The sequence below is a fragment of the Rattus rattus genome, chromosome 3 (assembly GCF_011064425.1).
Source record: "Rattus rattus isolate New Zealand chromosome 3, Rrattus_CSIRO_v1, whole genome shotgun sequence".
In the NCBI taxonomy this organism is placed as follows: Eukaryota; Metazoa; Chordata; class Mammalia; order Rodentia; family Muridae; genus Rattus; species Rattus rattus.
In genome coordinates, this window is record NC_046156.1 from 119,963,845 (window position 1) to 119,983,520 (window position 19,676).

A 19,676-nucleotide genomic window follows, 5' to 3' on the forward strand; every position below is an offset into this window, starting at 1 on the left:
ACAGAAGGTGACATGCATAACTTCTGGTTTAAATTATATGTTTCATTTCCTAGTCCTGTTTAGAGTCAATAAGTAACATTAATTAATTAATTATGGGTTGCTAGGTGATAAGAGTTATCTGTGATTATTTCCGCATACTCTTCTTACTTTTCTAAAGCATTTGGTCTTTGAGAATTCATAATGAAATTTTTATATATGGTTATTTTAATCATTGGTTCATGTTTATAGAATTTTACATGGTCACAAAGTTAAAATATATGTAATCTCTATAAAAGACTGATTTATAAGTTGATTTACATGTTGCGATATTAAGCTTACGTTTTGTTGTTAATTATTACCATGAGTGTGGTTGCCTCATGGCAATGTCAGCTGTGACATTTGGGAAGTAAGAGGGATGGGACTATGCTCCCTGCACTTGAGTATTTGTAATGTGGAGTCAAAGAGAAGACGGCAGCAGACTGCCTGGTTGCTATTTGGTCCACAGTTGTTTGGAGGAGGGGCTTCTCAAGTTCACCTCCAATGTTGCATCCAGATGTGCTGGCCCAGATGTTGGGAATAATGGTCTTCATTGTACTAGCAGACTTTCATGAAACTCTGGAGTGAACAACAACAATAAAAAAGATAAAAGGGGAAAAGGCATGCGTGGTGCTTTACATATACAGATATGTAGCACCATCTGCTGGATTCCAGCAGCCGAGTGAGACCTGCAGATTACACGTATCCACCAGCAGTGAACTGCCAAGGAGCACAGGTTCACAGAGGACTGGCTTTTCACGGCTTCAGACGTCAGTCTAGAATGTTGCTAATACTTTAATTAAAATAGCCCTTCTGTTTCTGGTTTTAGGGAAAAGTCAGAAGAAATTGTTAGCTGTTGTTTATAGTCATACATCTACACAGCTGACTATACAACATACACATAACACACAGACACACATGCAAACATACATACACACATGTACAACACACATGCATAGATATATACATGCATAGATATATAGGTAGACACACATGCACACATGTAATATGTAAAGACACACATGCACACACATATATAAACTCATACACACATATACATTTGTATATATAGATTCATGCACATACAAAAATATACACAGAAGTTTATATACACATATACAGACATATATACATATACACACACATGTCTGTATGCTAAGTCCCGCATGGTCTTGGTGGAGGTGGAATGGCATGGTTCCTGCCTCTGGGTTTAGGGTAAGCAGGTGTGGACCTCTACGAGTGTCAAAAGCTGCTGTGGGCGTAAGTTTTTTTGTTTTTGTTTTTTGTTTTTTTTTGTTTTTTTTGTATAATAATGTACAGATTTTCATGTCCTTCCTTCAAGGAATGTCCTCCCTGTTAACATTAATGACTCCATGATAATCAGAGACAGCAGAGTCTGGAAGGTGAAGGTGTGGCTAATGCCTCAGCAGAATGGTAAACACTGAAACCTTCAGGACTGCCCTAAAAGCTGTGGAAAAGAAGTCAAAAAACCTGAGTTCAAAAATATATAATTTCTCAGCTATGCAAAAATAAGGATGCAATATGAATTATATGAGGAACAAAAGCAGCTGCAGGGTGAGCCAACTTGTCAGGGAAGACACCATGGAAGGAGATGAAGAGATTTAGGGAGTAATGGTCAAGGGAGATCCCACCCAGCTAAGGTTTTTGTTTATGCTTACAGGAGGAGTAGGCAGACTCCTGAGTTCAGGGTTGGCCTGGGACAGAGCAAAGTTAGGCCCAGGTATGGTAGACATTTCAGGGCAGGGTCCCACCCAGCTAGCTTATTGTCTGTGGTTAATAGAGGTAGGCAGATCTCTGAATTCTTATGCAATTTTTTTTTTAAGTGCTTGCTGTCTCCTAGGAATCAAAGGGCTGGGGTAAAGGGATGTTGGTTCATGGGATAATCAAATGGGAACTGGGGTTGATATGTAAATCAATAACTGGGTTTTTGATCTGCAAGAGATGAGCTATCCAGTGAACTTTTAGAATAGAAAAAAACAAACAAAAACAAAAACAAAAAAAAAAAACCCAAAAAAAAAAAAAAAAAAAAACCAAACAAAACAAAAGTTGTCTAGAGTAGAACAGAACAGAGAGAGCAGTCTGAAAAGCTGTCTCAAGCAGAGAGCTGTCTGGAGATCTCCAGAGAAAGCAGAACATAGAGAGGTCATTCCAACAAACTGTCTCAAGCAGGACATAGGCCTTCAGCTTGGACCCATGATTTGATTTAGAGTCCTTTGTTTTCCCCACTCCCAGACACCCCTTCTCTCAGAGCCCCTCTCCACGCCAAGGCTGGCCCTTGGCATGTATACATACACATGTACCCAATACACATACTTACACATATTCATGCATACCTATATACATATGTTTACATGTACACACACCACTGTGATACACACACAGCTCACTGTGACTTAATTTCATCATTGAACACAAACATACACGGACTGCACTCAGTTACTTAGTACTTCTGCAAGGCAGACACTGGAAAGATAAATCTTGTGACTATGTAGTTCAGAAAAGCTATTAGGAGGTCTGTGATCAGGACCAGGGCATAGCAAGGTGGTAGAACACTTATCTTCTACATGCAAAGCCCTGGGTTTGATCCTCTGTACTGAAAAACAAAAAATAAAAAACAAAACAAGCAAACAAAAAAAAAATCAGTCACTAGAGAAGTTTTTTTAATGTTTTTCTTCATCAAAAAATGTTTGCTTTAAGTAGAGCCATAGTCAATTTTTATGAGAAAAATACAAATTTAGGTGAACCCATTTGTTAGTTCACCAAGTGTTAAGATGTTAACAGGTACCAGAAACAATGAGTGGAACATTGGGACAATTCCAATGCCATCAGAAATCCTGCAGCTTCTCTACACTGAGGCTAATGCTCTGTGATAAAAACTTGGAAGCCACATTAATGTGCCCAGGAAACCATGGATGCAGCCTGTGAAGGACACATTTCACAGAGTGTTAGTCACTGGACAAGAGCCACTAAACACGGGGACACAGCAGTCATTGGCTTTATGATTGTCTCCCACTAGCGTGCGTTTCATCTTCCATCCTGTGTCAGGCTGCACTGCCTCAGGGCACTGGGCACAAGCCAGCTAAGGTGCAGTCCTGTACACACCTTATACTCAGACAGTCTCAGAGTGTTTTTCTAATTCTGCTGTGGATAGATTATCCGTTTACTCAGGTGCAACTATATAGAGAGTTATATAAAAGAAGATCTCAATAAATGGAGAGATGTACATTTCTGTGTGGTGAGACAACATGAGCATGGTGGCATACATGCTGCTGGAGCAGTAGTTGAGAGCTACAATCTGATCACAGGCTGAGAGGGAGAAAGAGGAAAAATATGGTCGTGTGTGGACTTGTGAAATGGTCAAAGACCACCCCCAGTGACACATTTCCTCCAGAGGCCACACCTGGTCCTCTAATCCTATCAAAGCTCTGCACATCCTGTTGACTAAGCATTCAAATACATGAGCTTGAGCCATGGAGGATGGATGCCATTCTTATTCAAACCACCACAGATGAGTGAGGCCCAGGCCAGGATGTCCCAGTGGTTAAGGGTGACAGCTGCCGAGCCTGATGACCTGAGTCCATCCCTAGAACCCACATTGTGGGAGGAGAGAACCAACTTTTCAAAGTTGTCTTTGACCTCTGTTGATGACATACATACATATACACATACGTACACGCAAGGGGGTGGTGGCGAATACTTTTAATCCCAGCAGGGGCAGCTGGATCTCTGTGAGCTGGAGACCAGCCTAGTCTACACAAGTTCCAGGACAGAGGGAGAGCATAATAGAGCGACCTTGACTCAACAATCGATCAAACAGACAAACATTTTTTTTTTTTTCAGAGCTGGGGACTAAACCCAGGGCCTTGCGCTTGCTAGGCAAGCGCTCTACCACTGAGCCAAATCCCCAACCCCACATTTTGTTTTTTTAAATCGTTTCCACACTGGTAAATCAGCACAGAGAGTAGAGGTACTTGTGGTGCAAGCTTTACAACTTGAGTGTGATCCCTAGATTCCACAGTGAGAAGAGAGACCTGACTCCTGAAAGTTGTTCTCTGCACTCCCCATGCACACCGCATCATATATGCAGTTAGTCACACACACACACACACACACACACACACACACACACACACACACACACACACACAGACATTACACGTCTTACAATTAGGCATATGTCAAGGATAACACATAATTTATTTAGAGGACATTAATGGGAGAACCACAGATTCTGTTACGAAGTTCCTTCCCAGGGCACAAAACAGCACATACAGCTAAAACAGTGCCCATGAACTGACATGGCACACTTAAATAAACTCTTGGCTCTCTGACAAAACTAGCTAGTTGGGCCAACTGTCACCACAGACATCAAAATGAAAAAAAAAATGCAGTGAGAGATGGTCAGTAAGACAGGAGGAGTGTGTTTCCTCCCCCCCTGGCTGGCTTCCCAAACACGTTACTAAGAGACAGGTCAGCACCAGCTGTGTCCAGGTTTTTGGTCTCTTATTCAAAAGTTTGACACAAAGGCACAGTATTTCAGCCAAGGTGACTTCAAAGCAAGGTGACCGTTCAGGTTCGATACACTGTCAAGACTGACACTGGGTCACACGAACGAGGGTGCCCACGGCCTGATTGTTGTTTTTGGCTATTTTATGGGGTTCTAGGGGCATAGTTGGGGGGTTTGACCGACAGATATGGATGATGTAAGCCATTGCTCAGTGTTCATGCTCCCTCCCACGATGCAGACTTTTAGCCATCGGCATGTCCAGTTATGCATAAGCATAGATGGTAGATTGGAGATTCTCCTGAAAACTTCGCCTCGAGGACACGGTTTGCCTTATTGTATATACACTCCAAAACAGTTTATGCCAAGCCAGCCCTCCTATCCTCATACCTGGATGTATTAGAAATCTGTCAGAATGGACAGAATGCCTCTAAGTTTGATGGCCATTGAGGATAGGACTTATTCTCAGATAAGAGTATACACACAGCTCAGCACAGATGGACATCCTGGGTGGCTCTGTGCTTTGCTCAGGAAAGAGCGTGTGAACAGAGCACATACAAATGAGAATCCTGGGTTTCCCAGTGCCTTGTCAGAACAGGGATGCACAGTGTCCAAGCCAAGTGGAGTCAGGTTGCTAAGCTATTCCCTATGCTTGCCTTACTCACTGGGTCCTGGCCACTCTTATTCCTCTTTCTTTTATTTCCTTGCCGTAATAAAGGGAATGATGTACTGCCTTCCATGGACCCCAAAGTAACAGGACTAATCAAGTGTGGGATGGAATTTCTTACCATTAGCCAAAATAAGCCTTCCATCTTCTTAGGTTGATTATCTCAGGCACTTTGCTACTGTTACTGAAAACCATGTAACTTTGACCAATGTCAACATGGTATTTACATTAAGGGAGAGATTTTAAATAAGTGAATGGTGACATGAGGCACTTTCTGATTCTAGAACAGCAGGGGCTGATCAAACGTGAAGGACATACCTTGAGGATAAAACTGGCAAATTTAGTAAAGGGTTGAATCTGTGGGGAAAAATACTATATTTTAAGGTAATGATACTCACTCATAAATGAGCTCATTCATTCAACCTATAGCCAGTTAACCAGGTCCCTTTCCTTGCCAGGCCTTGTAACCGAGGTCAGTCTCCCTGAGGCCTGGTGTACTGTGATTGCAGGCAGCAGCAGCCTTGGTGGTGCACACGACCTGTTTCTTTACGAGCTGCCCTTAGGGATGTTAGAGCTTTTCAAGGGACGGTCATGAGTCTGACAGCATGCTGTCCTCAGTATGGAGTCTATACATGTGCAGGGTGTTTTCGTGAAGCCCCAGGCATAATGAGGGTTCATGTTGGTTAAGGTTGCCATATCCACGCTTACCAAGATGCAAAATAAAGAAGATGAAGCTGATACCCTGAGCTGTGCCAGGCTCAAGGCCCTGGCTGCCACATCTCAAAGAATTCCATCTCAAAAAAAGTGAAGACTTACACGTCACTTGAATTCACATCTTGAGTGAAGATGTAGCTGAAGACACGGTGTCTGGGAAACAGGCCTTCCTCATCTGGCTATGAGGTCAGATTCTCAGGGCTGGTCTCCGCACTCTGGAGGCTTCCCGAGCACTGCCTCCTTAATCGCTCACACTAACCAAACAAACACCTAACCCAGAATAAATACCTGCAGTTGAAACAAGTTAGTTAAGTGTTGAAAGTCATAGCACTGGTCACTTGGGGGATCACTGTAAGTTCAAGCCGTAGTGAGTTTCCACCTTATACAGTGATACCAATAAGAGGAAATAGCATTGTGGGTGAATAGGATCAAAATACATTGCATAGAATTCTACAAACTGATAAAAGGAAGAAACTGTAAATCTAAACTCAGCAAGATAAGGTAACAGTAGCATTCGTTAAGTTAGAATTTACCATGGTGTTATCGATCATCAAAGGCAGTTTTCTGGTGGGATGTAGCTTGGTAGTAGGCGATTATATAACATGTGAGGAGCCTTGGGTGTGGCCCAGCTCTGAAACCTTCTCAAAAGCCAATGTTCTTTTCCCTAGACCATTATCTGTAGAATTCATGTGTGCATGCACACATATTCACAGTTTGTAACGAGGCTATAAGTAAGACTGAATACTAACTATATAAATGGTTTGATGTATGGCAAGTTATTCTTGTTTGGTTTTCTGGCCTTGTAAAGCTGGTAAAATGAACAAAACATTTTGTTAGCTTTGGTCTCCAGATCCCACCATGGGACCGACAGGAAGCAGCTGACTGGAGCAGCAGCAAACGACCACGACATTGTACAGCAGAGACCGGAGTGGGTCAGGCTTTGACACTGATCTCCCCATTGCACCAGAGACTCATGAATACTTACAGGCCCTGCAAGAGTCCAACAAAAGAAAGACCTGCACAGTGTTACATCCCTGGGCAGCACTGTCTGTTACAGATAACTGTCACTAGTCTTTAAATATAATACATATTCACATGTATACCACCTACCTAGATAGACCCAGGTAGGGTTTACTATGGATATAAATAGAAGGCAAGAGTCAATTGTTCTTTCTAAAGAAGAAGAGAACCAAATGACCTCCCAGAAAACCTCTGAAATGTGTCTTCACTTACGACAGGAGTAAAGAAAATTCAGTTTACGAGACTAAAGTGACAGTGGTTGTCAAGGGCCCCAGGAGCAAGTCCCTGTGGTGACTCCTCTGCAGACATGCAGAGCCAGGAGGAGGTACACCCATCCCATCCCAGGGGGTAGCAAAGGAGGTTCAGCAGAGAAGCGGTCGAACACTTCCCTCCTGTTAAGTCATGCTAATCACCACGAGGCTTCTTTTAGGGATAAAATGATAAATGGAGAAACAGAAGAGCAACCCATTCTGTGCTCTTAATCTCAGCTACAGACCGAAGAGCTTCACAGGTTGTTTATTGTGTCCTGCCCACGACCTGCACACAGGTTGTTTATTACATTCCAATCTATGATAGGAGAGATTGTGGGGAGGAGGGGGGAAGCTGGAGAATTTCTGGTGTGCCTTTTCTCTACCTAGGACCACTGGTTTTTAAGCTGCCACCTCTGCAGAACTAGAAGGTTGTAGGGCTAATAGTGTGAAGTTTCCTAGAGCTAGCCGCCTTTAGCTATGCCTCCTTTTGGGGGAACAGGGTACACATTATAAACAGTTGGTCCACAGAGCCACCCACTGATACCCTGCGTCATTTTCTTCTTGTCCCTGACTCTTGCTGTGGATGATTAAGATGCTACAATTACTGCCTCTAGTCCCTGCCACCAGAAGTCCTGTAGGGGACGGATCTAGAGAGGCCACTGAGCAATGGCAGGAACCAGCTGCTGGAGCTATATTGCAGTGCCCGTTGGGTGCCTGAATGGGTGGAAACGGGCTTGGATTGAAACCGGCGAAGACTCATAGCAGCCAGAAAGAATTTAAGAAGTGAATGAACTTTTCAAATGCCGGCGCCTACTGTTCTCCTTGGCTTACTTTCTCAGCAGTGTGGGGAGCAAAGGGCATGTGGAAAGCAGTTGGTGTATTAAGTCTGCCCGCTCGCCTTTTGGGTGGGTGGTGGGTAGGGTGTTGTGCTGTGTGCTTCTGTCTAGACATCTCATAGTGGGTGCCAATCCATGCTTATGTTAAAGCTGACTGACGTGAGCAGAACTCCGGTGGTGTAGAGTCGGAAACCCAGAGCCAAATTATCTTGGGCTATCTTTAGTCTCCTTAATAGCTATTCGTTGCCCATTTTGCCAACAATACGTTTTTGGATTGTATTAACTTAGCAGACCACTAGCTTTCACCAACCCCAAAGCTAAGAATGTCATCACATTTTATCTGAAACCTATAGATAGCACCGACTTCCCAACTATGCTATGGTTGGGAAGAAGCAAAAGAAACTTACTCCAAGTACTACCATTCCATTTTCAGACTCCATTTAATCATAGGGAGAAACTAAATTCAAGGTCCCAGATCCTAGGGAAGCCAGGGGCTTCTGTTGTAAACTGTAGTCTGCAGTAACAGGCATCTCAGGGACAACTTCTCCATCTTGCTGACAGGGTTAAACAAGTTCATAAGCAGCTGACTGGTGCCTTTGTCCCCTTACCACTCTGAGCTCCAGACTTAATGCTAGGAGAATGAATTAAAGACCTTGAAGCCAGGTGCCCTAGATAGGTCCAGTCTCCAACAGGTACTCCCTTGTTTAACCCATAATGTCAAAATACAATTGGGTAACACTGCAGTTCCCACCAGCTCCCCACCTCGATTTGTGTTATCACCCTATAATAATGTTGTATAATCTCCCTCCCTGGATGCGGTTCAGATCCCAAACTGGCTGCCTCCCTGAGCACTCAGAAAATAAAACATTATTTTTAAGTTTCCGTCTCTAAAGTGAATTTTCTCAGTTTCCACCCCAAACGCAACACTATACAGTTCTTGGTGATGTTTTTAACAATGCATTGGAAAATGCCTTGATTTATGACTTCCTTTTCTTCTGCAGTTACGAAAACTTACTGAAACAAGTTTCCATGCGAGAACACGCTATTTGGAGCAGTCTGGATCTGTGTTCCCAGATCATGGTCCCTCATACAAGGCTTAAAAATAAATTCGAAGTTCCTTTTGGTTACTATAGTATCCCTTAATCTGGTGGTCGTCCATCCTGGTATCCTGTACTCCACCATCCTGCCACCCCGGGAACCTTATGTCTTCCATCCCCGAACTTTGTGACCCTTTGAAGCAACTGTGCTCCCAGATTTACACGTTCTGGAAGTCCTGGGAGTGTATCTATCCTTGCAAAAATTTGAGCTGTGCCTCACTGTCATAGGTAAGCAAATTCTACCGGCTGAGAAAAGGACACGGAAATTCTCAAAGGAAGTTCCGCCTTCCAGCCGGAGTGCTTCCTGTTTGGTAACTAAGGGAGCCTGGCTGTTGCTAGGGCCGCGGAATACAGTCCGGTAGGCTCTGCAGACTCCGGCTGCGAGCTTCTGGGAACGGTTTGGGGGACTTGGCTGTGCTCCTTTCGAGCCCGTGCACCATGAGCAGTGAGTTCCTGTCAGAACTGCACTGGGAAGATGGGTTCGCCATTCCCGTGGCCAATCAGGAGAACAAGATCCTGGAGGACCAGGTGAGGAGGATTGGGTGGGATTTAGGGGACAGGAGAGAGTAGCTGAGGAATGGTGAAAGGACTGGTTGAACACCGCCAGGACAGCCAGATGAGGGCTTGTGGGAGGATGGATGACCAAGTGAAGACTAGGTAAGGACTGTGGAGTAGAGGATGCAGGGCCAGGTGGGTGTTCAATGGGAATCAGGGCAGGGCCAGGGAAAACCAAGTCCCACGTACAGGTGCCGCGCTGCCCAACTCGTTTGCTCCTCTTGTTCCCTGACTTCATCACTTAGATCTGATACCGGTCCTCCCCACTTTCTCTGCTGCTCCTATCAGTTACTACACATTTGAAAGTTTTATCGAAGCAACAATTTCTATTCAGGGTCATAAAACCCGAATGTCACTCCTCCAGCTGTTTCAGGTCCCAGCTACCGTGCTTTCCCCCGACCAATTAAGCTTTGCAAATGCATTGTTGGTGTTTGCTTAGTAACCGCCATTTATGCATGTGCACACGCAAGACACATTCTTGCGAGCATTTGTGTTTCTGTGATGTTTAAAGTGGCTTGAGTTGCTTTCAAGGGATACATTTCGGTGAAGTATGCAGTGTAGAGTTTCAGAGTGAGGATCAAAGTGTCACAGGAGGGTGAAATATTTCACATTTGTAGGACAAACCTGCACCAACTAAAATACATACAGTTTAAGCCTCGGTTTTTTTTTTTTTTTTTAAACTGCAACTGGCTCACAAAGTTTATACATCTTTAGCAGTCAGCCCAAAGTCCCACAAATGGTGTTAGGGTGTGGGGAAGAGGGTCCAAGAACCGAGGAATTGTACAAATTGACAAAGCAGAAGAGATTATTTTCTGCCCTCTGAATAGTGAGCATGAAACCGGGGTGGGTGAATCTGCTGAGAAGACTGGAATGTAGAGAATGCTCTGCTCTGATCTCTCCTCTGGTTAGGACTAGGCATTTCCCCTTAAGGACAGACCATCAACATTAGGACAGGTAAAAAAGTCACTGCTAGAGCCAGCCCACCAACCTGATGTGTGTCTTGTCAAACTAGAGATGAGGAGTGGGAGACAATCGTATAATTAATATAGTATGCAATTGGAGAAGAGGTATTTGGGAGAGCAATCCTGCTGGTTCTATAGTCAGTATTTGAACTTAAGGTTCCTATAGTTTTTATGCTCCCCCTTCCCTTGCATTACCTATCTTTTTTCTGGTATGTGTTTGTGATGTGTGGTGGTGGATTTGACTGAGTAGTGTACATGTGTGCTCATGCGTGCAGAGGCCAGGGATCAACCTGAAGTGTCATTCCCCAGACTCCTACCTTACTTTTTGAGGCAGGGTCTCTTATTGGGATCTGGGGCTAAGATTAAGCTAAGACTAGCGAGTCTAAGAAATCTTCCCCTCTCTCTTAATGCTGGGTTACAAGGGCGAGTCACCAGGACTGGCTTCTATGTGTATGCTAGCAGAGCGAAGTCCGTCCGTCCGTCCTTCCTTCCTTCCTTCCTTCCTCCCTCCCTCCCTCCCTTCCTCCCTCCCTCTCTCTTCCTCTTTCCTTCTCTCCTCCATTCTTCCTTCCTCCTCCTCCCCTTCCCAAGCTGGATCATCTGAGAGGAGGGAACTTCAACTGAGAAAATATCTCCATAAGCCTGGTCTGTAGTCAGTCAAGCCTGTGGGGGATTTTCTTGACTAATGGTTCATGCAGGAGGGCCACACCCACTGTGGGCAGTGTCATCCATGGATAGGCAGTCCTGGGGTTGTATAGGAAAACCGGCTAAGCAACCTATGAAGAGTAAGCCTGTAAATAGCATCCCTCCATGGCCTGTGCTTCAGTCCCCACCTCCAAGTTACTTTTGCTGCTTGAGTTCCTATTCCAATTTTATCAGTGATGAGCTGTTGTCTGGAAGTGGAAGAAGAGATGAACCATTACTTTGGGTCATGGTGTTTATCATAGTGATAGAGACCTAAGATAATCAGCCCACAGATTGGCAGTGAGATAGGGTTTTCCTTTTGCCCTACATGGAAGTAACCCTGCTGAAGGAGAAGTGCATGCTACATGAGCTATAGTCCTAACTTTCCCAAGATAATCTCTAGATGGCAACGTTATTTACAGAAAAGGTCAGTAGAGTTTTACTGTGGAAATTTAAAAAATCGAGACAGCATGTACTGGATATCTGTGTCCTGCCAAAACTCTAATCTAATGTCCTAATTTTCAGTGTGATGGATAGGATCTCTGGAGGGATGTTTATACTCATTGCTTTTCTGTTGCTGTCGTAAGACACCATGATCAAAGAAACCCATTGGTGAAGGCACTGAAAGGGGCTTAGAGGGTGAGTAGTTTTGTAGGGGTCCCAGTCAGTGTCGGCAGAAATAGCTGAAATCTCAATCTCAAAATGTAAGCAGGGGACAGAGAGCATACTAGAAATGGTATGAGTCTTTAAAAGCCTCAAGCCCACCCCCAGTGACACACCTTCTCCAAAGCCACACCTCCTAGTCTTTCCTAAACAGTTCTACTAAGTAGGGACCAAGTATTCAAGCATGAGTATGTGGGGCCATTCTCATCCAAACCACCCCAAAGGTGGAGTTCTCATAAATTAATCAGTGACCTTATAAAAAGAGAAAAGAGAGATAATCTCTGTTATGTTTAGATATAGTAAGAAGATATTTGTTTGTAAAGAAGAAGGCCTCATTAACAATCTTGCAATTCTTAACTTGCATAATTGTGACAGATATACTCTTGTTTCTGTATCAAGTCTCTGGTATTTTTGTTATACTATCTCAAATTAGCTATGATAAAAAGTAAATGAAAATTTAGTTTACCTCTTAATCATGGCATTTGTTTCTTACAGTTAGCAAAACTACACAAAGAAAAATCAAACTTGCAAGATCAGCTTCGCGACTATGAAGATCGGATTAATTCTATGTCTTCTCACCTTAAAAATGTCAATCAAGAGTTTTTATTTACACAGGTACAGGAATACTGTTGTCTATAGTCATTGGGTATTACGTACTGCATTTGCTATTATGATTTTATGTTAGAGATATAATAGGAAACCCCATCCTAATCAAATGATTATGAACATAGTTTTAAACCTAAAGGAGACAGAAGGAATGTTCTGAGAAGCTTAAGTAATGCTCTCAGTTGTCAGCAGAGACTCGGTGAAGAAGAAGTTACCATCAAGCTCTTACAGAGTGTTAACTAGTAGTCCAGCACAAGGAGGGGGCCCTGGGGGTAATACCAAGTGTCTGAAGGCAGACAAAGCTGACTTGTGGCTGTCAGAGCTTCTGTCTCCAGCTTAATTATTCAGCATGGACTTCTGGACTCACTTTGGGTACAGGTCTGTCCCCACTCTTCAGCAATCCTTGTAGTGTCATGGTGTTTTAGTGCAGGTCAAGATTAGAATTTTAGTTTTTATGATACCATCTTGCTATAGAGTTGGTCTGAAACATATGATCTTAACACATTAGACTCCCAGGTGCTGGGATTATAAACGTGTGCTGTCACAGCTGGTTCTAGGGATTGGAATCTTAACACTAATAGTGATGTTCTTATGTTTAGAAGACTTTTCCGATAATGGGTAGGCAAAATTCATTTTAGACATACTGACATTGGGGCTAATAGAGCTGGCTCAGATTTTAAGAATGTTTGCTGAGGGGGCTGGAGAGATGGCTCAGTGGTTAAGAGCACTGACTGCTCTTCCAAAGGTCCTGAGTTCAAATCCCAGCAACCACATGGTGGCTCACAACCATCTGTAATGAGATCTGATGCCCTCTTCTGGTGTGTCTGAACAGCTACAGTGTACTTATATATAATAAATAATAAATCTTAAAAAAAAAAGAATGTTTGCTGAGCTCCCAGAGGATCCGGGTTCAGTTCCCAGCACCCATGTGGAAAGGTTTACAGCCACTTATAACTCCAGTTCTTCAAGAATGGCCTCTTCTGGCCTCCATGAGCCATGTGCCATGCATGCACTCATGTGCATAGACACATAAGTAAAATGCAAAAATTAAATCATAAAAAGCAATATTAGTACAAGTCCACTTCAGTTAAGATGGGGTGACTATGTAGAGGCCACAGGAGCCCAGCCCCCGGCACACATCAGTGCTGGGAGCGTTACAGTTTCCACCTCAAGAAATTAGTAAGTGTATACTTTTGAGAAATAGTTACATTCAAATAGACAAAACTGTGCTTTATAAAAACTTTATATTCAATAAAGGTAATGACTTACCTTATTGGATTTTATTATAAATCCTAATGAAAGTTTTGCACTTAATTAATTTTCTAAACAGTCCTTAGGATTACTCCAGATTTGATAAGCAATTGATAAATTATGTCTTCTCAATTCCTCACTATGCTACTGAGTTAGGATTGGAGGAACAGAGGGTCTCTGTGAGAACACCTTATTACCATGAACCTGGATTGTGGAGACCAAAGTCAGTAGCCTTCACCCAGCACTAAGCAGCTTTGATACTGTAGTTAGACACTGAGAGCACACCCTTGAAAGGCTCTCTAGCCAGAAAGAGTCTTTTAATAAACAGAGCTAAATATAGAGACATCACTCTATACTAATACATTCTGAGAGATGTTCACCCCTTGGCATGTAAATCATTCTCAAACTTGTCTCTGTTAAGTAGAATGAGTGATTAATTCAATATAAACCCCATTTTCTCAATTATAATAACCAATATTTCTCACTTTTTGGTAAGGATGAATTATAGCTTCTAGCTCTCACCTTACCAGTTTCTTTTCTTTAGTTTCTGCCGCATAATACCTGAACTCCTGACAGTAGTCCCCTGGGAAGTCCATGGCTAACCTCATCGCTCAGCAGTGAGAGATAACTGCAGAGGGACCGCAGGCTACAGTGGGGGAGTTTACTGAGTTTAACCTGAGCAATTGGGTTGGGGCTGTTTTGTGCAGTGATGTATTATATTTTATACTATAGAAATGTAAAGCACTTCTATGTTGTGTAATTATTCTTCAGTCTCTTTACAAAGCAAGGGAGTGTGAAATCGAAAGTGAAGAACATTTTAAGGCCATTGCTGAAAGAGAGCTGGGACGAGTCAAGGATGAGATCCAACAGCTGGAGAAGGAGATGGCCATCATCCTCGAGCGCAAGAACGACAAGGAAGTGGGTGTGACTTGCGGTCCTGCTTCTGCACCAGCGCTCTCCAGGGAGAACCGACCTTTTCTCTGAGGGTTACTTACACATTGGCCCCACCCCAGCCCCAGTGAAATGATGGCATTGTGGTTTGAAAGAAATGATCAAACATTGCCTTTCTGCTATTAGTAAGACCTGCTTACAGGCACAGGCCACATTGTTAGCAGACAAATAACTTTGGGTTTTAAATTTCATCTCAAAGTTTTACCTTTCATACTCATCTGTCAACCTGGGGACCAGTCTTGGTTAGCTTGTCTGCCACTGTGCTAAAAACACGGACCGCAAGCAGCGGAGGAGAGAAGAGGGCTTGTTTGGTTTACATGTACTGATCTCTCTTGATCCTTAAGAGAAGTCAAGGCAGGAACCCAAGTAAGAGCAGAGGTAGGAGCCATGGAGGATCGCTCCCGACTGGCTTGCTGGCAGACTCATGTCAGCAACTTTTCTTCTATCTCCCAAGAATTCAACTCACTGTGCCGGGCCCCTCCACATCAGTCATTAATCAATGCAGTGCATATACATTCATATACAAATTTGAATTTTGTAAAGTAATGTTTGTATATCCAATGTAAATAACATTTCCTGATTTAACATGTTTTCTTTTGTGGTTATGGATTCATTAAGTGACAACATTTACAGAAATAATCTATCCCCTGTATTGTATTTACTTCAATTGGAAATGCTTCCAAATCTCTACATAAGAGAGCTGGAAATGGGCTGACTTTGTCATGTGTTTAAGCAAGCATGTCAAACTAGCTGTTTTAACTGATCCCCACACTCTCACATATTTGGGATGGCTTTGGTTTGGGATCTAATGAGTTCTCTCTGAGAGAACTGCCTTAAAGCTTTTTCACAAGAACTTTAACTTGACCAACTGTTTTTGACCTTGTCTGATCATCTCTGTTTTGTAACTGAAGAATTAAAATACAAGCATGGTGGTGATAGAATTAAACATATGATGCCACAAACAGACGGAAGGCAGAGCCTGGCTTTCTTCGTTTCTTTAGTCGTATAATATATGCTTGTTATGTTTGCACAATGAATAATGTTTCGTTATTGCCTGCTGTCTCCCATTCTTTGGAAAGTAGAATGCTATATTTAAAGCTACTCAAAAGCTGGATGGCTTGAAATGTCAGATGAACTGGGACCAGCAAGCACTGGAAGCCTGGCTAGAAGAGTCTGCTCACAAAGACAGCGACTCGCTCACCCTTCAGAAGTACTCTCAGCAAGACAATAACAAGATCAGGGTGAGACCTTAGGACTTTTTAGAACGGCTTTTCTCTACATCAACCTTTAAACACGAAGTTGTAGTTACTGAGTTTAGAGACAACTGTCCTTGAAGGTTTTGGGCCAGGCTCTCCTCTGAGAACCTTTAGAAATGAAGCGTCGTTTTCTCAAGAAAATCAAGTGCAGTCAGATCCTCCAGCCCGTTGCTGCCTCTGAGTCCATATGACTGATCAGGACCTGAGTTATGACTTCACAGGACATTTCAGAGCATTTCAGGAGAGAAAGTTCTAGTCATCCTAAAACTATTAATTAATTTTGGTTCCTTTGACATTTAATTTGAATATTCCTTGTAAGTTCTACTGACTTGAGATAATATTGCAGCTGATAAGTTGTTTCTTGTAAATTTACACTGTGTAAAATCCACTTAGAATCTCATCTACCGGGATAGTGAAGCTACTGTCACACACATAGCTACCGAATGCACAATTTTAAATATTTTTAAATGGCAGGTTATGTTTTTATTTTTCTCCTAATTTGTGTTAAAAGTCATCTTAGAAACAAACACATTTTCATGGGGCTATATGCGAACAGTACATTATGCTTTGGGAGCTAGACCATAAGAAAAATACATATCGTTTTATAGTATTCCATTATAGTATTAGATAGTATTTACATAAGATGTAATGATACAGAATGCTAGCTATGCTCTATGCCAGCTTTAATACTGAAAGAACATAATAGTCATACGTGTTTTCTGTAACCACATCACAGGCCCTGACTCTGAAGTTAGAAAAGCTGACCATGGAGTGTAATGAGAAGAGGAAGCTTCTAGACAATGAACTCACGGAGACGCTAAGTGCGCAGGTTGGTCTACGGAGATGCTCCTTAACTTCCAAGGTGATATTTGCAAAAGCACTTGGATTAATGGAACTGTCATCTTCTATTTGTTCCACAGTTAGAATTAGATAAAGCTGCACAGGATTTCCGGAAGATCCATGTAGAACGACAGGAGCTCATTCAGCAGTGGGAGAACACCATTGAGCAGATGCAGAGGCGGGATCAGGAGATAGACAACTGCGCTCTGGTGAGCCAGCTCCAATCCTGTGATGCTGAGATGGTATGGTAGTAATTCAGGCCATAGGGACTGAGGAGAAAGTTTTTAGGAAATCACTAAGAAGCAGGATGCTGGTAGACACAGTTGGAAGATCAGGAGGGGTGATCTTGAGAAGAAGAAATTGAGGAAGAAGGAAAGAGGCAGGGAGAGGTGCTAAAGCCGCTCTTCATTTGAATGAAAAGGCAAAGAGCAGAGGTGACTGGCAGCTCGGACTTCTGAGAAAAGCCTGGACGCTTGCTTTGTTGACAGAAGGGCCGAGCCTCCCAGGAAAGAAGGACAGAGCCATTCTGGTTTTAATAGCAACAGTCCCGGAAGGTTGGAGCCAGTGTCTTCTCTGAGGGTGTATTGAAATTAAGTGTTGTTTCTGCAGAATGACTGCAGTTGAATACCACACCGTGTTCATTCTTAATTCTTGAGGCTGATAAGGGTGTTTACTTCTTAACATCCTGTTACTTTCAAACCTCAAGCCCTATTGTGTAATGTGATTCAAGCAGGTCCAGGATCCCAGGTTTCCAGCCGATGTTTTGCATACAGCCCAAGACTGTTCAGTTAGGCTTCTCTTCCAATGATCCTGCTCCCTTTCTCCAGCTTTTATCTTACAACCAAGCAACACCCGTGCTAAATCCAGGGAACCACTTAATCATAAAGAGCACTGTTAAGAAACTTGACTGCTGCTGTTAGCATTAAATTATCTGCCTAAGTGGCAGAGAAGCCAATGCGATGACACTTTCAAGTGAGCATTTGAACTGTGTAAGCTTAGAAGATCGGGCAATCCTTTGGCTGTTCCAGCATAATAGTGACATAGAATACTACATTAAGAATGCTAATTGATAAGGAGGACACGTAAGAACACTACCGTAAAAATTAGTTATTTGATAGAATCACCTTTGGAGAGACTTTTTCTTTATATTTTCATATATATATATATATGTGTGTGTGTGTGTGTGTGTGTGTGTGTGTATGTATGTAATATTGACTACATACTATGAATGTATTGACTATAATATATGTATATGTAATAATGTATATATTTATATACACACACATATAGCCTGCTCAATCTGTATGATGACACTTGTATGCATGTCTTCAGGGCTGACCATTTGGTATTAGATAATCAGCTAGTGTGCTCTTCCCCAGGGAAGAGCATTCCTCTCACTCTGTGTTCCTTAGTTGTCTGTAGTTCTTTCTATAGGGCTGGGGCCTCTTTGTCTTTTACGTATTCACTTTACAATATTTATTGTTATCCTTGTTTAGCTCAGGTTTAGGTCATGTTGGTGAGACTTTCCCATTTTCTATGTTACAAGGAGATGTAATCTCACAGCAAACGCCCAGCCTCTCTGGCTTGTATAATTTTCCACCCTCTCTTTCTCAATGTTCCCTTGGCCTTAGGTGTGGGAGTTGACTGGGCTCCACAACTTGCATTTTGATTGGCTGTGGTTTTCTGCCATAATGGTCTCAACTGTCACAAAGAAGTTTCCTAGATGAAGGGTGAAGTCTACACGTATCTATGGACTTAGGGACAATATTTGGGAAAAGTTTTCAATTAGCAATAATCGCGCCTCGGATAAACCTCATTGGCTACGATACTGCCACTGCGCAAAGCTCAATATTTGGAATGTAGTTAGAGATTAGGTTAGTTTAATAAAGTGTAGTTTCTCCTCCAAGATCCATGACTTTACCAGCCCTGGGCAGTTGGCTGTGTTTCTAATATCAGGAATGGTTTACTGCTTATGTTGGCCTTATGTTCAATTAGAGAGTTGCTGGTTCCTTCTAAGGTATGAATGCCACTACTGCACCCTTAGGGCTATTGTGCCATGCTGCTCAGTAACGTGGTTCATAGGCCTCTTAAATGGACTGTTGGTGATTCCTTCCTTTGGAAGCTTGCATGGCTCCTCCTAGTACCATGAAAGCTAGTTCTCAGGGTGGAGGCCGTACTACCCATCGACAGTCGGTGGCTCCTGCGGGAGAGGGGTTATAGTCTTTTTCTCCTTTTATACAAGATAAAAAACTCTGAGGACTATCTTATTATTGTAATTTCAAGACCATCATACACCCTAAGTGAGAACATTTTCATTGAAACCAATAATAACAAATGATGTATTTTTGTTTCGTGTGGTTTTGTTGATACAGGGTCTCTTTGTGTAGTCTAGGCTGGCCTTGTACCGTGAGCTCAAGGCTGTTTCAAACTTGATCTCCTCCTCTCAGCCTCCTGAGTGCCATGTGCACCAGATCTGGCTAAATGTTATTCATAAAAGATGAGAATCAGGGCTCTAGACAGTATTTAGAAAATGTCACCAAGGCCTAAGATTCCATGTGTAAACTATTCCGTGCTATTTCTGTTTTGGTTTCTTTTTGGGGAACTTTCCCTTTCTGTGTAAAGGCCTAGCCACTTCCTTGCTCTTCAGCTCTTCCAGATGAAAGAAATCACAATGTCATTCAAAGATGTGAACTCATAGATATTCAGGTGTAGCATATTGACAACCCCATCCTGTCTGAGCGAGGTGCGATGGCAAACACTTTAGCCCCAGGCAGATCTTGTGT

At 42.7% G+C, this 19,676-nt stretch overlaps 1 protein-coding gene and 1 pseudogene across 1 annotated transcript in view; one reads left to right on the plus strand and one right to left on the minus strand.

The window, feature by feature from the left end:
* The first annotated feature begins 9,446 nt into the window (after positions 1-9,446).
* The window catches only part of Ccdc39 (coiled-coil domain containing 39), a 38,257-nt gene continuing 28,027 nt past the window's right edge, over positions 9,447-19,676 (plus strand). Inside the window, exons 1-6 of the mRNA XM_032898521.1 lie at positions 9,447-9,653; positions 12,485-12,604; positions 14,618-14,764; positions 15,880-16,038; positions 16,790-16,882; positions 16,974-17,102. Of these exons, the coding sequence (XP_032754412.1) occupies positions 9,564-9,653; positions 12,485-12,604; positions 14,618-14,764; positions 15,880-16,038; positions 16,790-16,882; positions 16,974-17,102 (738 nt within the window). The 5' untranslated portion in view covers positions 9,447-9,563. The remainder of the gene's footprint in view (positions 9,654-12,484; positions 12,605-14,617; positions 14,765-15,879; positions 16,039-16,789; positions 16,883-16,973; positions 17,103-19,676) is intronic.
* On the minus strand, positions 18,548-18,739 carry LOC116897657 (annotated as a pseudogene).